Source organism: Xenopus laevis, chromosome 1L, assembly GCF_017654675.1.
Source record: "Xenopus laevis strain J_2021 chromosome 1L, Xenopus_laevis_v10.1, whole genome shotgun sequence".
In the NCBI taxonomy this organism is placed as follows: Eukaryota; Metazoa; Chordata; class Amphibia; order Anura; family Pipidae; genus Xenopus; species Xenopus laevis.
The window spans coordinates 175,351,672-175,376,143 of record NC_054371.1 but is presented as its reverse complement, the minus strand read 5'-3'; the positions used below and the strand labels follow the sequence as shown (position 1 = coordinate 175,376,143).

Genomic DNA, 24,472 nt, shown 5'->3' with positions numbered 1-24,472 from the left:
AAATAGCCATGGCCCACCGGGTTTTTTCCTGGTGTCCCGCCGGCCCAGTCCTACCCTGTTCAGCAGAATCCCTGAATCCATGTTCAATGAGCTCATGTTGAACAAGGAGATCCATTGTCCCTTTAACACAACCCTGTGCTAAATAAAATGCTTAGGCATGCATAGCAACATTTGTTTCTGCTATAGTTTATGTTCCAACACATCATTTGTTTTGAAGCCCAGCTGAAACCTGATTTACCAATGTACCCAAATATGAACATTACTTCTTTCCACAGTGTATTTTTTCCTACAGTGTTATTTTTTAAAAATGTTTGTTTCATTCTGATGTGGATAATGTTTTTACTACAGTAACATACAAAATTCTATGTGAATTAGATGAATGGGAGTGGCTATGATTTAGCCTTGTGAGCATCTGCTATGGCTCAGTGCAGAGTTATTTGGCAAGCTTCCAAACATTGAGTTACTCCAAAGTACACAGGCCTGATGACATCTATAGAGTAGTTTTGTCATAGCTATAAATATGCCGTCAAATGGAGGTGGATATGTAACCTTTTAAGTTCCACAGAATGTACAATCCACCTTCTGGTCAGGGTGTGGTACAGCCTCTCCTGCATTCCACCATCATCCACCCATTCCTAGGCAATAAGCAGAGGCTGATGAGGAGTGGGAGACGATCTATCTATATCTATCTATCTATCTATCTATATATATATATATATATATATATATATATATCTATATATATATATATATATATATATATATATATATATATATATATATATATATATATATATATACTGTATGCATAGGAGACAGGGTCCCAGCACTCACAAAAATGTTCCCAATGGCGCCTGGGTGCAGTCCACGTAATAATCAAATCCAAATGTTCCTTAAGGATCGCACTCACAGGACTTATACGGAATAAAGTTGCTTTATTAAAAAGGCATTTTTAATAAAGCAACTTTACTCCATATAAGTCCTGTGAGTGCGATCCTTAAAAAACATTTGGATTTGGTTATTACCAAACGTACATACATACATACATACATAAATACATGATTTTTACATTAACAAAAATTTACATTTAACCTTACATACATTTTTGGGAATAGGGGTGTGTGTGTGTATATATATATATATATATATATATATATATATATATATATATACTGTTATATGCTAACTGTACTATATACTATATGAATACTTGCTTTTGCACATTTTGGAACCCTAGAATATGTACTTTCCAATAGGGATGCACAAGATCCATTATTTTGGATTCAGCCGAACCCCGAATCTTTCATGAAAGATTCGGCCGAATTCTGAACTGTATCTAAATCCTAATTTAGATATGCAAATCAGGGTGGGGGAGGAAAAAGTCACCTCTATAAAAAAAATGTTTACTTCCTTGTTTTATGGCAAAAAGTCACATACTGTTAAGAATGCTGTTCGGCCAGGCACAAGGATTCGTCCGAATTCAAATCCTGCTGAAAAAAGCTGAATCCTGGATTCTGTGCATCCCTATTTTCCAATGATATATGTTTGGTTGTTTTTTTTAAAAAAAAATGGCGGAATAACACACATGTGTAACGTAGTAGCATGTACCCAGCTGTGACAAGAAAATGTTATAAAAACCCGATAACACATTTGTTGGGAAGACCTTTGGATGGGATAGCTAGCACCTTCCAGAAATTAGCTAACCATATACTATTGACTACAGCACGTATAACTATAGCAGCCAAATGGAGATCAGCAACCATTCCCTCAATTATGGAAATCCATAGAAAACTTGTCACAAATATGTGTTTCGAGAGTGTGGTTGCTCATATCCAAAACAAAACTCCTAAATTTTTAGCTATATGGGCTCCCTACAAACTCTTGGGTAAGCCAGCTGGGTTGTAACCTATACTTAAAAAACAAAAAAAAAACGGGTGTAAGGGTGAGAGGAACATTACTCAACTTCTTGGGATCCATCCTGAGATATAATGGCATGATTGGGCCTATGTCCCAAAATGAACAATTATCTGTTTTCCAAGAACAATATATTGCACGTGTAGAAGGAATAAGTAGAGGTAGACCAGTTGATGTTATTTCAATTTAATTTTTTTTATTTAACTGACATTACAGTATGCAACATTATTTACAAATGGATAACAAAATACATTGATAAAGTCATTGTTGTGAAGTGTGAAAGGAACACTGTGTATCCATTCTATGTAATGTTTTCTCTATGCAACTGATGTAAACTTGATTTTATCCAATAAAAAATCTAAGTTACAAAAAAAAAAAAAAAAAATTTTTTATCTTTATCGAGTGACACATTGTAGTGCAGAATACTGAAAAGCCTTTGTTTTAACATTTCAGAAATCCTGTTCCCCAACATTGAAGCTCCAGCGCTTGATCGCTGATTCACAGCAGATGGTGGCAGATCTGGAGCTCCGTGATCTGCTTCCTGGGCCATACAGTGTATCAAGCACATGTGCTGACGGCAGTCAGGTATGATGTATACTACTCAGTATTACAAGCGTAATTGCTTTTCTGATCTGCACTGTGGGCACACAATTTGGTTGATCCAGTTTTCTCTGCCTGCATTTTGTACACAGGCTTAGATAAATGGATCCACTCCCATAAGCTTCTTCATGTAGTACTACTGATAGACACACCTTTGGCCATTGTGCAGCTGCACTGATCAGGTTTCACCTCATAAAATACTTTTTCCCTTGTGCTTTTAGGCCAAAATCCAATACATGTAGCTGCACACATATTCTGGCACCTTGTAAAGGCATAAAAGGAAAGTTTAGGATCGCCAAGACTTAAGCATTTGTGCCTTGACACTTTGTACCTTTATTACATTTCCCCACATATGTTTTCTTTATATTTGTAGTTACAAGTATTTCCCAGATAGACCCCATTCACAGGTGCACTCATTCACAGGTGCACTCATTACCCACTTTTGTATTTGCATTAATGCGCATGAAGGCCAGCTCTGGTATTATTTGCTGTGGCTAAAGTATAATGTGGCCATACAAGGGCCAATAAAAGTAGCTACCAGGGTCGGACTGGGCCGGCAGGACACCGGGGAAAAAACCCAGGCTCTCGTGGGCCCTGCCGGACCAGACTCGCTTCCTACTTGAATCACTGCCGCTTTCCCTACCTCCCTCCCTGGCCCTGGTTGCTGCCGCATGAAGCAATAGGTAAGCCCGGAGGGGTCAGGTGGGGGTTATGGTTGAGATGGAGGGGCTGGAGAAGGGTTGCAGTTGGGATGGGGGGCGGAGTGGGGTTACGGTTGGGATGGGGGGGTCAGAGTAGGGTTGCGGCTAGGGAGTTAGAGGGTGTTTTGTGGCTTGGGGGCCCAGGGGGCTGCCACTACAGTCCCTTCAGCCTGATTTGCCAGCTTATTGGCCTGTGTATGGGGGTTTTTCTGACAGCCTGCTTGACTGATATCTTTTTGGCAGGTTTGAAAATCCCATTGGGTCAGCACAGTGATTTGGTCCTCTCCCAACTGGTCTGCCTAGGCCCCCATTATTATATGATCATTGACCCTCGGGCCAAACTGTCATATTATTCCACTTTGGCCTAGCATGTTGGTGGCCAAATCTGGTAAAGATCATCATTTATTGCTGTCAAGATACGCAGTGCTTTGAAGATCCTCTTGTTTGGTAACCTTGTATATCTATGCCCAGATAAATGTGATACGGCACACTTAGTTTGCTGCTACAGTTAGTGCTAAACAAAAGCAGCTCTCTGTTTACTCAAACTGTTTTTAAATCCTTTGAAAAATGTTCTTCTTAAAAATACCATTAAATTGAATCGAGAGCCATTGAGTTCCCTCTGATGAATATAAAGTTACAGACATAGTACATGATACTATAATGTACTTAAGGCAGAGTAATTGGCCAGGCGTGGCTAGTGCAGGGAGAGAAGAGAGAACATGGTTGTTTGTGCAGTTAAGGTATTTTACAGTAGGTAAACATGCAGGCAACAGCCATGTTGATTTAACACAATTAACTCATTGGCAACACAATATGCCCTTTTAGGGTAAGGACACACGGGAAGATTTGTCACCTGCTTTTTTAAAAAGCGAGTCGCTGCGATCGTTTTGTCTCAACACACAACCAAATGAAAGACGCCAGCTACTAAGTACACAGCGCGATTTGGAATCGCCTGTAGCTCCAAAACGCACTGAGACCCTTTTTTGAGCGATTTGTCAGAAATAGCACGTACATAGAAAAGTACTGAAATCTCCTAGATGCGCAGACACATACAGATAAGTAGCCGCGATAGTATTCAAATTCTTACGCGAGCACATAAGGACGCCAGTAAAGGTAGCGGCGGGAACACCATTCTTTCAAACGCACGAGGGAAGACGCAGAGACAACACACTGAGACAACACGCTCAACAAAATGCACTTTTTGAAGCACTTTTTTGACACAGACAGGCTTATTGAACTGATTGAGGAACGGCCAGCTCTATACATGACCGACATGACGGCATATCATAATAAGCAAACTAGGGAGCATCTCTGGGATGAGGTGGGAGTCTCTTTCAGAGGATGAAAAGAACAAGAAAGGTAAGTGTTTGCCATCATTCAGGTTTTTTTTCATTATAGTGTGTGGGGGGTAGATATACCATTTGTGTGTGTTGGGGGGGTGGTTTACTTACCCTATGTGTGGTGCAATAGACAGTCATCATTTAGTGGGCTGGTGGGGGGCTTTTGGGGCCTCTGTGTACCTGAAATGGCAGGGTCTATGTTGATTCCCAGGCCTGGCTCAGAACAGTCCTTTTTGTCTTGTGACACATGTTGCATTTAGTCTGTGAGTACACGTTGTAACAATATTTACATTTTTTTTTTTTTTTTTTTTTTACAGCCAAAGAAATTCAACTAAGGTGGAAGCACATCAGAGATTGCTTCTATAGGGAAGTTTCTTTACAGAAGACAGATTCACATAGCGGTGCATCACCCACAAAGAGAAAAAAAATATATTTATGCAGACAGGCTGCATTTTCTAGTCCCCACTTTTACTAAAAGATAGTAAGTGTTAATAATGCAGTTTCGTAATTTGATTATTTGGATTATTTTTATGCTATACTATAATTTTACAGCTATGTTGTACTTACCATGTAGAATGCAAAACCAAAAAGCAATCCTCCATTTGTTTTGATTGGGGGTGGGGCAAGGGTGGGGATGAACGCTTGTGCTTTTTGTACCAACATATCTCTGTAGTTGCACTGTTTTTCTAATATGACAATGCTGAGGGATAACTAATGGCATACCAAAAATGTATGTATGTATGGAAACAATTCCTTGTTTTATTGTTTAACCCTTTAAGTGCCACAGAACCTAGAATCTACGTTCTGTGGATCAAAGGACCAAAGTGCCACAGATCGTAGATTCTACGTTCTGCAGCACTTCCGGGTTTAGGAGCGGCTGTTAGAGCCGCTCGCTCCGTTCCTTCACGATCCCCTGCCCCTAGACAACGAGCAGAGCAGGGGATCGTGTGGCCCCTGGGGCACGATCGCCCAGGGGCCCCAAAGCAGCAGCAGGGACGCGTTTCCTATGCGTCCTGCTGCTGCCTGCACTGCACTTCCGCCCAGCTCCGCCCCCCCATGGCTGCTGACCGTTGGAGCTGGAGATCTGCTGCGTGGGACCCTTTATCAACGATCTGAAGCATCTACCCCAGGTAAGTGTAACATTTACACACACAAAAACACACAAACACACCAACACACACTTATTACAGTAATATACATTTACATTCACACTTACACACACTCACACATAGATTTTTGGGGATTGGGGGGGTCACACACACTCACAGAACCCATGTACACTTGCACACGCGCACACGTGCAAATAACATGCAATTTACCCGTTGTGCACACGCATATGTACATATATGGCTTTGTGGCTTTTTTTTTTTTTTTTTTATCGCATCGTCTCTTTTTGGGCTAAAAAAAATGTTTTATTGCCGTTCCGAATAGCGTATTCGCTAACCGTACTGTGCAATAGCTTTTGTATGTTATTTTGGTGGTTATATTGCAATTTTGGGTATTTTGGTGCATTTTTAGCCATTTTATTGAATTTTTAGCCATTTTATTGCATTTTCAGCTCTGCATTTGTGTTGTTCACTTGTTTCTGTCCGTATAATCGATTTGGCCCAGCTAAAATATTCAAACGGTAATTCTGGTGGCCGATTACACTAGTGTGAAAAAAAAAAGCATTGATTTTTGTGGTTTTATTAGTTTTTGGTGATTTATTTGCATTTCACACTGTTCTGTGTTAGTTTGTTTTGCCTATGTAAATTTTATCTACTATATATCCATTTGTGGGTCTCTGTACGCCACATAGTTTGGTATATCTATGCATATTGGGCATCAAAGTGTTCAGTAGACCCCTGTCGTTCATATTTAGGATGTTTTATGCTGATACGTTACGAAATGTGGGGCACATAATGGGGTAAAATTCAAGCTTTGTGACGATTTTCAGAAATTTGATAAAAACCGTTATGTTCAGCATTGCTTTGCAGTTTGGCAGTTTGCAGTAGAAACACTTATTTACCCATTTTGGATTCGTCAGAATGTGTACTTTCTGAAAATATATGGTTTTCTGGGGTCTCTGTACTGTTAGGGGGGGTCTAATGTCGCATAATACACACACCAGGTGCTTATATTGCAGCAGCCAGCGCGTCAGCTGTGAAAATGTCTATACATATTGTCATTTGGGGGTCTCTGTGCGCCAAATACTTTGGTATATCTATGCATATTGGGCATCAAAGTGTTCAGTAGACCCCTGGCGCTCATATTTAGGATGTTTTATGCTGATAAGCTACGAAATGTGGGGCATATAATGGGGTAAAATTCAAGCTTTGTGACGATTTTCAGAAATTTGATAAAAACCGTTATGTTCAGCATTGTTTTGCAGTTTGGCAGTTTGCAGTAGAAACACTTATTTACCCATATTGGATTCGTCAAAATGTGTACTTTCTGAAAATATATGGTTTTCTGGGGTCTCTGTACTGTTAGGTGGTCTAATGTCACATAATACACACACCGGGTGGTTATATTGCAGCAGCCAGCGCGTCAGCCGTGAAAATGTATATACACTATTGTCATTTGGGGGTCTCTGTGCGCCACATAGTTTGGTATATCTATGCATATTGGGCATCAAAGTGTTCAGTAGACCCCATGCACTCATATTTAGGATATTTTATGCTGATAAGTTACGAAATGTGGGGCATATAATGGGGTAAAATTCAAGCTTTGTGACGATTTTCAGAAATTTGATAAAAACCATTACGTTCAGCATTGCTTTGCAGTTTGACAGTTTGCAGTAGGAACACATATTTACCCATATTGGATTCGTCAGAATGTGTACTTTCTGAAAATATATGGTTTTCTGGGGTCTCTGTACTGTTAGGTGGTCTAATGTCGCATAATACACACACCGGGTGGTTATATTGCAGCAGCCAGCGCGTCAGCCGTGAAAATGTATATACACTATTGTCATTTGGGGGTCTCTGTGCGCCACATAGTTTGGTATATCTATGCACATTGGGCATCAAACTGTTTAGTAGACCCCTATGTTTATATTTAGGATGCTTTATGCTGGTAATGATACATGGACAATACGATGCTGGAAAGTTGAAGCTTTGAGGCAATTTTCAGAATATTTTACCAAAACCGCCAAATTTGGCAAAGCCTTGCGACTCAGTAGTTTGGGGCAGAAAGGCATGGGTACCCATTTTAGATTCTGTATAATGTGTACTTTCCAAAAATATATGGGTTTGGGGGGTAAACATATATTTCTGTGTTTTTACCCCACAAAAATGCAGTCAATGTGTTGATTTTTCATTAGCTGAAGTTACCCACAGGACAATTTGTATGTGCTAACTTCATTTTGGGGCCTCTAAATGCCATATACTTTGGTAAACAGTGGGCACCAAACTGTTTGGAGGACCCCTGGCAATCACAATTTGGGTGCTTTTTTGTGATACGTAATGATACATGGGCGATATGATGCTGGAAAGTTGAAGCATTGAGGCAATTTTCAGATATTTCACAAAAACCATCAATTTTGGGAAAGCCTTGCGACTCAGTAGTTTGGAGCAATAAGGCATGGGTACCCATTTTAGATTCTGTAGAATGTGTACTTTCCAAAAATGTATGGGTTTGGGGGGTAAACATATATTTCTGTGTTTTTACCCCACAAAAATGCAGTCAATGTGTTGATCTTTCATTAGCTGAAGTTACCCACAGGACTATTTGTATGCGCTAACTTCATTTTGGGGCCTCTAACTGCCAGATACTTTGGTACACCTATGAACAATGGCCACCAAACTGTTCGGAGGAACCCTGGCAATCATATTTAGGGTGCTTTTTTTTGGTGCGTAACGATACATGGGTGATATGGTGCTGAGAAGTTAAAGCTTTGAGGCAATTTTCAGATATTTCACCAAAACCGACAATTGTGGGAAAGCCTTGCGACTCAGTAGTTTGGAGCAGAAAGGCATGGGTACCCATTTTAGATTCTGTAGAATGTGTACTTTCCAAAAATATATGGGTTTTGGGGGGTAAACATATATTTATGTGTTTTTACCCCACAAAAATGCAGTCAATGTGTTGATTTTTCATTAGATGAAGTTACCCACAGGACAATTTGTATGCGCTAAATTCATTTTGGGGCCTCTAAATGCCAGATACTTTGGTAAACCTATGCACAGTGGGCACCAAACTGTTTGGAGGACCCCTGGCAATCACAATTTGGGTGCTTTTTTGTGATACATAATGATACATGGGTGATATGGTGCTGGGAAGTTGAAGGTTTGAGGCAATTTTCAGATATTTCACCAAAACCGACAATTTTGGGAAAGCCTTGCGACTCAGTAGTTTGGAGCAGAAAGGTATGGGTACCCATTTTAGATTCAGTAGAATGTGTACTTTCCAAAAATATATGGGTTTGGGGGGTAAACATATATTTCTGTGTTTTTACCCCACAAAAATGCAGTCAATGTGTTGATTTCTCATTAGATGAAGTTACCCACAGGACTATTTGTATGCGCTAACTTCATTTTGAGGCCTCTAACTGCCAGATACTTTGGTAAACCTATGAACAATGGCCACCAAACTGTTTGGAGGAACCCTGGCAATCATATTTAGGGTGTTTTTTCTTGGTGCGTAACGATACATGGGTGATATGGTGCTGAGAAGTTGAAGCTTTGAGGCAATTTTCAGATATTTCACCAAAACCGACAATTGTGGGAAAGCCTTGCGACTCAGTAGTTTGGACCAGAAAGGCATGGGTACCCATTTTAGATTCGGTAGAATGTGTACTTTCCAAAAATATATGGGTTTTGGGGGGTAAACATATATTTCTGTGTTTTTACCCCACAAAAATGCAGTCAATGTGTTGATTTTTCATTAGCTGAAGTTACCCACGGGACTGTTTGTATGCGCTAACTTCATTTTGGGGCCTCTAAATGCCAGATACTTTGGTAACCTTATGAACAATGGCCACCAAAATGTTCAGAGGAACCCTGGCAATCATATTTAGGGTGATTTTTCTTAGTACGTAATGATACATGGGTGATATGGTGCTGGGAAGTTGAAGGTTTGAGGCAATTTTCAGATATTTCACCAAAACCGACAATTTTGGGAAAGCCTTGTGACTCAGTAGTTTGGAGCAGAAAGGCATGGGTACCCATTTTAGATTCTGTAGAATGTGTACTTTCCAAAAATATATGGGTTTGGGGGGTAAATATATATTTCTGTGTTTTTACCCCACAAAAAATGCAGTCAATGTGTTGATTTCTCAGTAGCTGAAGTAAAGTCCTGAACAATTTGGATGTGCTAACTTCATATTGGTGTCTCTAAATGCCAGATACTTTGGTAAACCTATGCATAATGGGTATCAAACTGTTCAGTGGGCCCCTGGCAATCATATTGCAGGTGCTTTTTCTTGGTACCTAATATAGTTTGGGATATGCGGAGCAGCAAAATAAAACCTTTGAAATGATTTTTCAAAATTTTGAATTTTATTTTGAAAAACCGCTATGTTCAGACAAGCTTTTCTGTTTGGTAGTTGGGAGTAGAGAGACATAGTTACCCATTTTGTAATCGGCAGAATGTGTACTTTTCAAAAATGTATGATTTTCTGGGGTAAACCTATGGTTTCAGGATTTTTTGCCTTGGAATCTAAAGCATGCCGTTTTCTGCCTTAGTGCTTTCAAAATTCAGTAATATACTGCCGGGAGTTTTTGCTGTACAGAAGTCCTAAATCTCCCTAAAACTATACATATCTGGTATTGGCACGTTCGAGAGACATAAGGCTTTCCAAATCAGTTGGATTTTCATCTGTAAAATGAAATATTTTTCTGGTATAAATTGATATACGATGAAAAATGGTAATTTTTCATTTTTTTTTTGGTATTTAGCACTATAAATTTTTTTGCACAGGTGGAAATACATGAAAACTCAGGCAGATTTAGAAAGCTCAGTTTCTACCAAAAAAAACAATGTATAGTTTTCCTAGGTAAACTATAGGTTTCCCCTCAGAAAATGCCCCTAAAGTGAGAGAGCACAAAATGCTTAAAAACGGCTGGCATTTCGCGTAACCAAAATGTGAAATTCTGCTGGCACTTAAAGGGTTAATGTTTAATTTTTTTTCTGTTAGAACTTCTGACAATATAGAAACTGAGGAACAGGATGGAGATGTGGATAGAGAAAATGTAGGTGAAACATCATCATCTGACAGCCCTAGTACCAGTACCAGCAGCACTGAACCTTCCCATCAACCCTCTCAGGCTCACACCAAGCAGCCGGCCAAAAGAAAAAGGAATAACTTTGAAACTGCATCAGGTGATGTCAGAGACATGATCTCACTATCTGCCAGAGAGGCTCCTAAACGCAGTGGCCTACATGAGGAGACTCCAGAATCTTCCTTTTTCTCTGGGTTACTGCCCACATTTATGTTGATTCCACAGCCACAAAGACAAGTACTACAAGTAGAGATCATGAAACTTGTACACAGATTTGTGCCGCAAACAAACCCAAGTGGTGCTCAACCACCCAACATTCCTGTAGCACCTCCACCTCACCATTACCCAATGCCACAAGCACCAGGAAACTCTTGGAACCCATATCAGTACCCTTCACAAAATTCCCTCATGGACTTTTAATTTATATATTTTACACCGTTTTATTTGATTTTGTTCTTGCTGTATAATGTTTAATTTTGATACTTTGCACTTGTTGTATAATGTTGTTGGGGGGGTTGGAAAATATGCACTTTGGGGGGCTTATGTTTGTGATGGTGGCACTAAATGTTGTTTTTTACATAAATTATAATAATAAAAAGTTATTTTATACTTAAACTGTATTCTTCCTCTTCATTACTGTTTAATAAACATAAAAAAAACTATGTACATGTACAGAATATTAGCTATATACACAAATGTATTTATTTATTTTTTTCAAGGGTCAGAACCCTTTCTTTTAGTGCCTTGACTTCCATTACCAGCCGGCCATGATCCCATCCTTCCTCGTCACTTTACTTCTAAGGACGTTCTTCTTCTTGCCAACCGATATGTAATAAATTGCATTGTTTGTTTTTATTTCTTTAAATTTGTAACAATACAAGTAATAAACATTTGTATTTAAAATTACATTTGTCTCTGGTTTTGTTCACTCAGTGGAGTGGAAACAACAGGAGGTATAAATTTGTAAGCTTTGGTAGATGACATAGATTTGTACATGCAATTCAATAAATTGCATTGTTACTATTAAGTTTCATTGAAAAAGTCATCTATGCATTGTTGCACTTGGATTATATATATATATATATATATATATATATATATATATAGTCATCAGAAAAGTGCCTGGGTGAAATGCACCCCGTGCTTCCGCCTTAGCCTTTTCCGCAGCCTTTGTGTGCCCTTTTTTGGGACATCCAAACAGGAACAGCATCATAGTTTTCTGCATACAGAAAACTTGCTCTATCCCAGGCCTGCTCATCACTTAGGGAGTTAAAACCCACCATCTTAAATAACAGATTGTGTAATGACGCTGAGTACATGACGCACCACCCATAAATGCGGGTATGTAATGTGACGTTGCGCTGCACCGTGTCGCCTCGACTTGTCGCCTGCGCCAATTATATACATATTCTATTTATACTAAGATTTTTGCTATAGTTGTTTCTGCGTGAAGGGTTCAATTGATGTACATTCATTCAAATATTCAAAGGGACACCTGGATATTAAATACACTTATTGTCATATTATTATTACTAACTGGGCAATGGGCAGAGTCATCATCATTTATTTATATAGCGCTGTCAAGATACGCAGTGCTTTGTCCCCCCTCCTCCTATCAGTATATGATCTCAGTGCTTACTTGCTCTTTTCTCTCTCCCTCTACCCCCACTCTCCATCGTGTGTGTGTGTGAGAATATATAATTTATGTATAAATGTGTGTATCTGGGCATGTTAGAATTATATATACCTGTAATGCCCACATACCAGACGCGTGCCCATACCAGCATACATACATCTATGTTTCAAAAAAATAAAGGGCCTGTATTATTCTAAAATGCCCACATACATAAAAATAACACACACAAACCTTGTGTTTAGGCACAGTCGTTCCTCTGGTAAAATCGGATCCCCCATCAATGTGTGGGCACGACGTCACAGACCTGGCTTTAAAATGGTCAGCAGCTCATCAAAGCTTGATGTCGACATTTGAAAAAACGTTTGGAATTTTTCGGGATAACTGCGAAGTTCACAGTATAGAACATGAAACTGTCCACTCTTTAGCCGCTGATTTGTTATGGGAAGTACCCAATATTTTCTAGCAGCTGCGCTTTCTTGTTTCTCATTAAATAGCAAATAATAATATAAGTATATAAGCATGAATAAAACTGCCAGCTCATGTTCCATAATGAAGACGTGGAGACAACACGCTGAAGACAACTCAGAGGCCAGTACTACTTCCGTTTCCTGCTTGGGATGAGCAAGTAACGCAACGAACCATGAGATACAAATCGATTTGTGTCAAAAGTGGCTCAAAATCTTCTGTGCCAAAAAGACGATCGTCTTGTAGCAGAGACTCGCTTTTTAAAACCGTGGGTGACAAATCTTCTTGTGTGTCCTTACCCTTAGGGTAAGGGCAAACACTAAGATTCGGGGAGATTAACACAATTAACTCATTGGCAACACAATATTCCCTTTTAGGGTAAGGACAAACACTAAGATTCAGGGAGATTTAGTCGCCCGGCGACTAAACTCCCGAAAAGCCTTCTTGCCAGCTAGAATCTAAATCGCCGGCGGGATGGCAACCGGAGTGCTTCGTTTTCTGAAGTCGCCCAAAGTAGCCTCACGAGGAAACTTTGAGCGACTTTGGAAAATGAAGCACTCCGAGTGCCATCCCACCGGCGATTTAGATTCTAGCCGGTGGGAAGGCTTTTCAAGGGGGATTAGTTGCCCGAAGAAGAGGTGATTTGCCGCTGGGTGACTAAATCTCCCTGAATCTTCACGTGTGCCCTCACCCTTACTTGGCCTCTCTATTTTTGGGGGGGGGGAGAAATAAAGGCTACAATTTTGTGGCAGAGATTCAGACACATCCATAAAAAATGAGGCTCTAATTCCCACCTAACATAACATACAGTTTTGCATAAAGATGCTTCTGTGAATGGGCTACTGTATAAGTTATTAAAAAGGTTGCCCTTCAATGTGATCCCAAGGAACAGCTTTAAACTTCTATGTAATTTTTTATGCTCACTTTGATACCATTAGCCCAGGGCTGGATCTGAATGCTGCGTCACCTATTGCCAGTTGTAGCTGCAGTATATGGTGAGGTGTTTATATCATCATATCTCTGATTACTGTTTGGGTGGAACATTTGTTCTTACTAGCAACTAAAAATACACCAACGCTAATACAATAACTAGTGTTAGTCTGGGAGAATTCTGGAAAGCAGGAATGTGAAACATGCTTTAGCTTAAATGCTGTCGATGACACCTCCCTGCATCCCTATTGTAAAGCATATTCATGTTCTGTTATGATGGAGGTAAATTAGACTCGAAACATTTCTGCTTCACATAGTCAACAGCGAAAGAAGAAATGCCATACATTGGTAACACTGTATTGTCCATTTGTGAACTTTCCCCATTTCAGGGCAGCTATACATTATTTTCCCCTATGTTTGATGTTATATTTAAAGGGATACTGTCATGGGAAAAAACATTTTTTTTCAAAATTAATCAGTTAATATTGCTGCTCCAGCAGAATTCTGCACTGAAATCCATTTCTCAAAAAAACAAACAGATTTTTTTTATATTCAATTTTGAAATCTGACATGGGGCTAGACATTTTGTCAATTTCCCAGCTGCCCCAAGTCATGTGACTTGTGCCCTGATAAACCAGAAAAGAGAATGCACGGACATGGCAAAGAAAATTACTAAAAAACTTTTTTTTAATCTTAATGCATACATCTCAAAATAAAACACGGACATATTAAAATAGACCACACAAGATGAATCACTGACTCCAAAGTTAGTCAAGCATTTGTCAAAAGTCACATTTTACACAAGTACCTGAGTATATAATAGATACACCCACGGTGCCTTTCACTTTTTCAGGCTTCCTCAGGAACGTGGTAGGGGTGAAAGGCCTAGTGGTTCTGGTCTAACTAACCCAATGTGGTGTAGCAGGAAAACTAATAAAAATTGAAGAGTGAATGTGTTAGACCAGCACTGTATCATCATTTGTGTACATGAAATGGTTTAGTGGCCTGAAATAACTACTTTTTCCAATGACTTTCTATTTTCTATGTGTCACCTTTTTCTAATATTGAAGTGTAAAGTGTAGTTTTTCACTTTCTGAAGCAGCTCTGGGAGGGGGGTCGCCGACCCTGTAAACTATTCTAAATTGATACATTTAGTTGATACATTTCTTATCTTTGTCCCTGCTGAGCAGAATCTCTGGGTTTCATTACAGGCAGCTGTTGGAATTGATACAATAGTTACTAATACTCCAGAGATGCTGCTGAGAAATGTATCAACTAAATGTTGCAAAATTGTATCAGTTTAGAGTCTGCACCTGAATTACTGAGCTGCCAGACTGAAACACCAGAGACAGGGACATTCAACTTTAAACTTAGATTTTGGAAAAACAGTAAACAATAAATAATGGAAATTAATTTTAAAAAAGTCTTTATTTCAGGGGAAAAAATCTAAAAACAACTGCATTGAAAAAAGTGTTTGGAAGGTGAACACCCCCTTTAAGAGATTCTACATGTCTCAGTAGCTGAGAATGTATGTGGTACAACAGAACAGTCTGCCTAAGGATGATGGTAATCAGTTGCTGTGTAGCTGCATAGAATCTGGTATTAGACTTGAGGGTTCAGGTGCTTACAGTAATGGTAGCTAATAAGTCATTAAAGAGATAACATATACCTACATACCTCGTATTTAAGCAGCATATTGAAAATGTGCTCTGCCTGTTGTTTAAAAGAAAAACAAAATCTGCATTTATCATATTATATCATATTAACACTGTGTGTCTCCCAAAAAATTACTTATAAACTCATGGTAGAAGGCAATAATGCTAGAAAATGTTTTCGTAAAATGTTATCCTGCAGGCATTGCTAGTGGGTCAGCAACAGTGCAAAGATGTCCTTAGTTGCCATAAGCTCAGAAACTTGGCACTAAACTTTTGGATTGGATTCATATCACTCCGTAAAATTTGCCTCTAAATGTTGTACCTGGCTAGCAAATTGTTTTCCGAAAAAGACGTGCTGCATACAACGCAACCTAATTCTAGCAAACCACTGTTAGCAGCCACTGTGCAGCAAAATCCTAAAATAAAAGAGTCAATTTTATTTCTGTATTTACAGGCAGCTGACACCCATGAGAAAAGAAAGCTCCAAGACACAGACAAAGAAGCTAAATCGTCAGGTTTTTCTTGATCATTTACGTAGGTGTGTTTATGACAATACAATAGAGCAGCAGGCAGTTTTGCATTCATAAACATCCCCTTGCTTTATATTTTGTCTGCGTACCTGACAAAGCAACATTCCAGTGCAGCCTTGCTTTGCTGTTATTGCCTTCAAGAGTGCATGATCATAATGGCTCCCACTCACACTGGAATGCATTTCCATATAAATGTGCTTTCCAGCGGCCGCATTGTGACAAACATGAGTAACTGCCTTATAAATTCTCTGTTTTTATTGTACTCCCACCCTGACTCCTTGTTTTTTCAAGGTTGAGTTGTGTGCACACACAAGCAAGGGCATGCATACATGCTAGGCTACATCAGCCAATAAATGGGCAGAGCTGTGCATCTTACTCCCATGATTCTTCCTGTTACAATTAGAACCTCCATATTCACTCGTGGCAGGTGAACAGTAAGTGACACCTAGAACATCACCAAATGGATGCTAAAGAGAAAAGGTGTAAAAGAGTAATATTTACTGAGATCTGCAAGCTGTACTCGTGGCCTTTTTGACCATTTGTGCCTATGCATGGTGTGACCAGAAATAAGCATGGTGGCTTTTGCCCAGTAAGAAAGATTTGTCCTGGATAACACTCACAGTTTTCAATCATGACGATCCCTAGCTAAGTACGAAACAATAGTGGCTTCCTGTGATGAAGGATTTTTGTTATCAAAAAGTTATCTGAGGTGAAAGGGATTTTCCAATTTGCTCAATAAATATATGACGGATTCCCAATCAAATGTTGGTCAGGTAGGGGGGCATACTTTTTGGCCCATACAGGTTCTAGTAGGCTGCTGCTATCTGTATGGGCACTTTATTTACTGGCATTGGCTATTGGGAACATCATTACTGTTTGCCCAGAAGCAGTCACCCATTGCAACCAATCAGCAGGTAGCATTTACTGGTCACCTGTTTAAATGCAAAACATCTTATTGGTTGCTATGGCATACTGCTCCTGGGCAAACTTAGTGGTTATTTATCAAAGGTCGAATTTTAGAGCTTTGTGAGCTTTTTATACCTCAAATGCACTCACAACTCGAATGCTTTCTAATTTAAAGGGATGCTGTCATGTGAAAACATGTTTTTTCAAAATGCATCAGTTAATACAGACTTCTGCACCGAAATCTAATTCTCAAAAGAGCAAACAGATTTTTTTATATTCAATTTTGAAATCTGACATGGAACTAGACATATTTTCAGTTTCCCAGCTGCCCCAGTCATGTGACTTGTGCTTGCACTTTACGATGGAACTACTTTCTGGCAGGCTGTTATTTCTCCTACTTTATGTAACTGAATCAGTCTCAGTGGGACTTGGCTTTTACTATTGAGTCTTGTTTTTAGATCTACCAGGGAGCTGTTATCTTGTGTTAGGGAGCTGCTATCTGGTTACCTTCCCATTGTTCTTTTGTTAGGCTGCTTAGGGCGGAAAGGGAGGGGGTGATATCACTCCAACTTGCAGTACAGCAGTAAAGAGTGACTAAAGTTTATCAGAGCATAAGTCAAATGACTGTGGGCAGCTGGGAAGCTGACAATATGTCTAGCCCCATGTCAGATTTCAAAATTGAATATAAAAAAATCTGTTTGCTCTTTTGAAAAATGTATTTCAGTGCAGAATTTTGCAGGAGCAGCACTATTAACTGATGCTTTTTGAAAAAAAACATGTTTTCCCATGACAGTATCCCTTTAAAGGAGAAGGAAAGCTACGGAGGCATTTTATTGCCAATAGATTAGCCATAGTGCAAGCTAGAATGCTATATTTATTTTGTAGAATGTTTTACCATACCTGAGTAAAAAGCTCTAGAAGCTCCCCGTTTGTTTAGTACACCAGCTGCAGTATTTGCTTAGTGTAACATCAATTCCTGCCTGAGTCTCTCCCTGCTCACTTATAGCTCTGGGCTCAGATTACAGCAGAGAAGGGAGGGAAGAGGAGCAAACTGAGCATGCTCACGCCCAGGGCAAGGAGGTTTAAGATGAAGGCAGGAAGTCTGATGCAGAAGTCCATTTGTATACAATAGAAGGGAAAAAATGCAGTGTTTCTTTTGAGAGGGGACTCAGAGCAACATTACTTTGAGGGTTAACTGGTATATTTAGGTGGACCTTTCTGATAAGGCTTGCTTAGTTTTAACCGTTCCTTCTCCTTAAAGAAAGAACTTGAAAATAAAAAAACTTGAATCTGTGAATTTGGGGTTTACAATCTGAAAACACTTGAATTGCTTGAATTGATCAACTTTTTGAGTAAACCCCACTAAAAAAAACCTCGAACATCATGAAGGTTATTAACATCTTCAAATGGTTCAAGGGACCTCTGCCACTGACTTCTACATTACCTTGACAGGTTTTAGATGGTGTATTTTCAGATTTGAGCTATTTCAATCTTCGGGATATAATAAATATTAAAAAAAAATGAATTTTTTTTGTTTATTCAACTAGAAAATTCGAAGTTGACTGTAAAATACCCTCAAAAACTCAAAGATTTTTGGTGGAAAAAACAACTCGACCTTTGATAAATCTGCCCATAAGTGTGTATTTCATATGGGGGTTAGTCTATTAATTGGGGATGTTTTGTGATAAATGGAGAGATGAGAAGTCTTGAAAGTAAAATCCTTTTTATCTTTCCAGCAGGTTGCTACGTGAAAGAAGGTTCTTCTGAAGTCGATTTACCAGACAGTGTTCAAAAGAATTAAACATATAAATATAATACAAAGTTTTTTGTAGTTATTTTGACTTTAAAAAAAAAAAAAAAAAAGATGGAATACAAACATCATAATTCAAAACTCTACTTTCTTACATTTTATATTGTATGCACATGTTTATTTTTTAATGTATATAGTGGTGTGATCTACAAGTGGAAACATCCCAGGCGCTGCCTTCTAATCCTGTGTTTGTACAAGTCTAACCACCATGAAATTCCTAACATCCTTATGGCTTCTTTATGTTAGAGTTATAAATACCATATATATACTGTATAGTATGAAAATCATGTCTGTAACCTGAAATAGTTTTCAGCTCTTCTTTAAAGGCCATGGGTGCTAATCCTTCAGTTGGTCATTTCAGGATTCTCGGAATCGTACTTTAGAAAGTTGAATGTTTTCTGTTTATTCACAGTTTTCATAGGAATTTCAGTGTCACTGCTAATTGACATTGAAATTGCTGTTTTATAAAGTATATTATGACTTGTAAGATATTCATGCAGTCACAATAAAATCTTTTATTTGGGCATGGTTATGGTATGTTTTGTTGCATGGCACAAAGAAGTGCCATCAGTGCTGGACCTTGGCAATCTTGCGTTCCTAGGTGAAGGTTGCCCCCCATTCTGTCTCAGCATTTGACCCCATCACCTCGTTTCTAAAACTAGATCACCTGATTGCATCCAACATTGCTACGGTTTTACTTTGGGTGGGCATGATATTTGGTTAGAGCCGTGGAACTAAGCAGATTGATCTCCTTCCATACAAGGTACACACATAGTGTTGCCACCTTTTCTTGAAAAAAAAATACTGGCCTTCCTATGTTTTTATGCATTTTCCCTATTAATAAAATTGGGATCAAGCTTCATTTTTATCGGCCAGACAGGTAAAATACCGGGCAGGTGGCAACCCTATACACACATCAAGTAGAATATCAGCACAGGAAAGAAGACAAATGAGGGTGTTAGAAAAGGATAGATATATTAATAAAACTGCTCCCCTTTTGATTATGCACCCGAGGCTTCTGCCTACCCCTAGTTCCAGCCCTGAAACCACAGTAAAATGTGGTATTTCTGGGTATTTGGCTAATAAAGTGATAGAAATTCACAGATCAGTTTTTTTTTGTGATATACCATATTGCCTTTTGACAGGGATAAGGTACTGGAGTGAGGGAGGGAGCAGCAGCTGTCCAAACACAGAGCAGGGCTAGGGGACACTGCTGCCTTCCTCCAGGGCTCAGTACTTTGATCTGACTGAGTAGAGAGACCTCCAGTGTACAGAATTAACCCTTGATAGCTGCACGAGCTTGCAGAAAGAGGACTTTAAAAAATAGCACATTTAGAAATGATTTCTACATTAATCATTTTTATTCAAAGGTTGGCTCCTTCTTTCAGCAGCCCTAAAACTTTCTTCCGACACAGGCATAACTTATTTTCCAGGTTCTTATACTTTCCTTTTGCAGATTGAAGATATTGTGAATGTGCAGTTTGCTGCTTCGTGGAGCAAAGTACTTGATGTACATGTGCAAGAACACCCTGCAGATGGCACATGCACTGCATCCTGGGAATTCAGTGTGGTAGAAAATACAAGGTAAGTGAAGCTGTCCAGCTATCTATGGGCTTAAAACACACATGTTTTTTTGTTTCTTGTATTTCTTTCAAAAATTCAAAAAACCTCAAGGGAATGCATGAGCTAACGCCGCCAATGATTTGTTATGTGTTTATATTCACTGTGCTGCATGGAAACTTGGTATGCAGTAAAGAGCCACCGCAGAGGAACATCCATGTAACATCCATTTGTAAGAGCCAGGCCTGGGCTGGCAATCTGTGGATTCTGGCAAATGCCAGAGGGGCTGCTGTAACATGCCATAGACATTCACTATTTAGTGGGCATGTGGGAGGCTGTTTGGGCCTCTGTGTACTTGAAATGCCATGACCTTTTATGACTCCCAGTCCAGACCTGATAAGTAGGGCTGCTGATTTGGAAAGGGATGCAACAGCCCCATGTCATTAGCCTAACTGGAATAGACCAAGTTCATAAGTGGCATTGGTTCTCATTAAACGTGAATGTTTATTAAGGCTCTTTGCTAGCATGGTGGATTGATTCGGGTGTGGATATGTACAAAATGATCGTGTGGTACCAGGCCTGGAGTGGGAGTCAAAATAGGCCCTGTCATCCCAAGTACACAGAGGCCCAGACAGCTTCCGAGCCGTACAGCAGCCCCTCTGGCATTTGCCAGAACCCACAGATTGCCAGTCCGGGCCTATGTGGTACCATTGGGAATCTTGAGGGTAAGCCCAGTCCTCTCCTTACTGGAAAAATGTTTATTCATGTTAGGAAACTTGTGACTGCTTTCACCCCTCCCTTATTTCCTAACGTATTCCATTTCTAGCGTATGGCCTGTGTACCCTGTGGGGGAATTTCAGGAGATTACACTGTGGTTTCCTGTAGAGAGTTCAGATTGTATTGTTATAGGTCAGCAGCTGTGCTGGGTTTTTTTTAGTGTCAAGCTTCGCACAATAATGTGACCGTTGCTGACCGAGCATGTTTGCAATGAGCACATTCCATGAAAAAGAAAGTGTGCCATTAAAATTAACCATTGCATTGGTTATAGTCACTCTAAAGCAGTGATCCCCAACCAGTGGCTCGTGAGCAACATGTTGCTCTCCAACTCCTTGGATGTTGCTCCCAGTGGCCTCAAAGCAGGAGCTTGTTTTTGAATTCTGGCTTGGAGGCAATGTTTTGTTTCATAAAAACCACGTGTACTGCCAAACAGAACCTCCTGTAGGCTGCCAGTCCACATAGGGGCTACCAAATGACCAATTGCAGCCCTTATTTGGCACCCCCAGGACCATTATTCATTCTTGTGTTGCTCCTGAACTCCTTTTACATCTGCATGTTGCTCACGGGTTAAAAAAGGTTGGGGACCACTGCTCTAAAGCAACAAACTGTCTCACACTCCAGAGGCTTTTCTGCAGGATAGATAGCCTGCTGGGACCATACACACCATACATGCTGAATGTGATTAAACTTTCCAATAGACAATCATGTATTATAGAAAGTAACATGATTTCCTTTTGTATCAGATCTATGCCGCAACTGAATTCAGAACCATTGCTACTAGATCCACCCTACTGAAAGTCAAAATTTCCTGAGGCCCCTCTTAGCATGTAACCTGGCCGTACTTTCCTGTGTTGATTTCAATGTTCTTCATTCAACAAACCAGGTCTGTTTCATATGTTAATGAATGTAAGCCGATATAGTGCTGAGCAACTGAAACTAGGAGCTTTAGCTGCACTGCTACAAGAATAATGGCTACGGAAAACAAAAAAGGTGTAAACTTCAGTGAAATGAAATAACTGGGACATGTTCTGAAACCGACACGTGGCAAGCAAAGCACAGATCAAACATAAAGAATATGGGAGTAGAGGTGGCTTTTAATTGTAGAGGTTATAGAAAATCAAAACTCCTGCAGTAAGGGTGTTTGGTAGTTACCTGCCATACAGTCCCATGGAAAATCTAGCTACAGTTAGCAATACAATAAAACAGGACAAACTAAATAAAACTACATATTTTCCATTGATTAGACTGTAGACCGGGGCCAGTTCTAACTTTGAATAAATGAGGGGCCAGCCATGTAGAGCAAACTTATGTAAAAACAGAAAGAGTTACTTTAAAACTATAGTAATTTATACTAATTTACATATCTTATGTATCAATCAATAACAAAGTATAGTAATTACCAGGGATAGGCATGTGTGTAGGATTTAGATTTAGGGCAAAGTCCACTGACCACTAATGAATTCACTGACTTAAGCAAATTAATTACTTAAACTATTATCATGAACTACTTATTATAGAGTAACATTGGCTATTTATATTGTCACCAATTCACTTCATGTACTGTAGGTGATAACTCATATAGTGAACTGACCAGTTATTGGCCCCACAGCTAAGGTTCCAGAGTAAAATCTGGGGAAACAAAAGAACATGGCCATTATTTCTGCTCTTGGGATTCCATATTTACCCCTCCTCTTACCTATTCCTGAGATTACCTACCTTATGTAATTCTGCACCTTCATAGTATTGTGTTCTCTATTTTGATTTGTTGTGCTTTCTCTATAAAACTCTCATTTCGTTATATTTTCTGAAGCATTCCATCTACTCATCCTTCCTTTTCCTCTGCCCAATTTTCTTTTTACCCCCTTTTCTTAATCTTCTCCTCTAACTCAGTACACAGTATAACAACACACAAAGGGCAACTATACCCCCTCCCTTTCTTACTACTGTATCTGTTCCTTGTATTTATTTATTCTTTGCTGCCCATTGCTTTCCTCTACTTTGTTTCTTTGCTTCGTTATTTTTCTTTTCTTATTTCCATCTCTGCCATCATTTAGCTGCAGCAATGCTATAATAATTTATCTGATTGGCTTGCAAAGTAACTGAACTAGTGCACCTCAAATATTTTTACCCAGTTAAGTATGTGAATTTCTGGTTCTTAACAATGCTGAGCCACAGGAATGGAATTTATGCAAGAGTCTAGACAGCATAGCAAAGGTTAAAAGTGGCCAAAAACAGCCGGGGGAGAAGACAAAGCAGTGTGCACTTCTCAAGTTACAATACTGAGTGGAGTGATGGCACTTGAGGGTTCATGGTTGAATCTCTGCAGACTCTACAATCCCAATTCTTTTCTCAGCATTATATATTAAGTACCACCCCATGATTAATGTATGATTTTGGGGTAGGTTGAAGAATGTGTGTAAGCATACTCCAGTTTATATATGTAGCCATATTTATGATTGTCTTGACATGTCTTATTTATGTATTTTCTTGGTGCAAATAAAGACATTTAAAAAAAAAAGTACCAAAGATCAAAATAGCTGCAGGTTACAGTTTGTTTTTCTGATCGCCAGTGGTGGGGCAGACCGTTCAATAAGACAAGGACTTTGAAGGATTGGAGTAGGTGGATGAGAACATTTCCCAGGGACAATTTTCTTTGAGGATCAAAGGCCTGTCCCCAGGGGACTGGGATGGATGGGAACCTTACCCACATACCTGTGAGTCAAATGCAGATGTCATTACATCCTTCAATATATCTGTATTTCAAGATGGGACATTTATAGTAAGTGGTGTAACAATAGGAGGAGCAGACCCAGCAATTGGGGGAACAGGTCACCTGGTTGAGGAGGGTCTCATAAGAGTGATGATGCACCTGCTTAAGGACTTTATGCATTATATAATATGACATGATTAGGATATGATTGTTATATAATGATATGATTATGAATATTATATGATTATAATATTATAGTATGACATGATAATATTATAATGATTTATGATTACATAAGCATGGCAAAATTTGAAAGGACAGCTGAACCCACCAAATAAATATTGTTGAATTTATGCTTTCCTGTAGTGCTGCAATACTAATGATACATCAGCCCTGTCCTTAAGCTGGCCATAGACACAAAGATCCGATCGTACGAATCCTTGATTCGTACGATTTTCAGACCGTGTGTGGAGAGTCCCGACACGGAGATCGGTCGTTTGGTCGATCAGACGAGTTAAAAGATTTCTGTCGGCTGCCAATAATATCTCTGCATGTATTGCCGATTGGATGATTTTCAGTGGGAGACTGTCACCAGCTTTGTCAGACATAACTTTCGTACGATTGCTGTCAGGGCCAGAACATCAGCCGATCTGTTATTTTACTACTTTATTTGATCTGAATGGTTAGTGGCAGGTCGGGAGATGGGGAAGTCCGATCTTTGCGTCTATGGCCAGC

At 39.4% G+C, this 24,472-nt stretch overlaps 1 protein-coding gene and 1 long non-coding RNA gene across 8 annotated transcripts in view; both read left to right on the top strand.

The window, feature by feature from the left end:
- ccdc62.L (coiled-coil domain containing 62 L homeolog) overlaps positions 1-19,214 on the top strand; it is a 41,511-nt gene extending 22,297 nt beyond the window's left edge. For 2 of the 6 annotated variants that reach the window (XM_018248015.2, XM_018248007.2), the window contains exons 11-13: positions 2,368-2,499; positions 15,899-15,982; positions 18,617-19,214. In XM_018248015.2, the coding sequence (XP_018103504.1) occupies positions 2,368-2,499; positions 15,899-15,970 (204 nt within the window). In that variant the 3' untranslated portion in view covers positions 15,971-15,982; positions 18,617-19,214. 6 annotated transcript variants of the gene reach the window in all.
- Positions 19,215-19,220: 6 nt separating this feature from the next.
- LOC121395056 lies at positions 19,221-24,208 on the top strand. Of its 2 annotated transcripts, XR_005962220.1 has the most exons (3): positions 19,221-20,274; positions 21,771-21,910; positions 23,598-24,208. It is a non-coding gene; the product is annotated as an uncharacterized LOC121395056 (long non-coding RNA). The 2 variants fall into 2 exon arrangements; XR_005962219.1 differs by lacking the exon at positions 23,598-24,208 and having other exon boundaries at positions 21,771-23,563.
- The last annotated feature ends 264 nt before the right edge of the window (positions 24,209-24,472 follow it).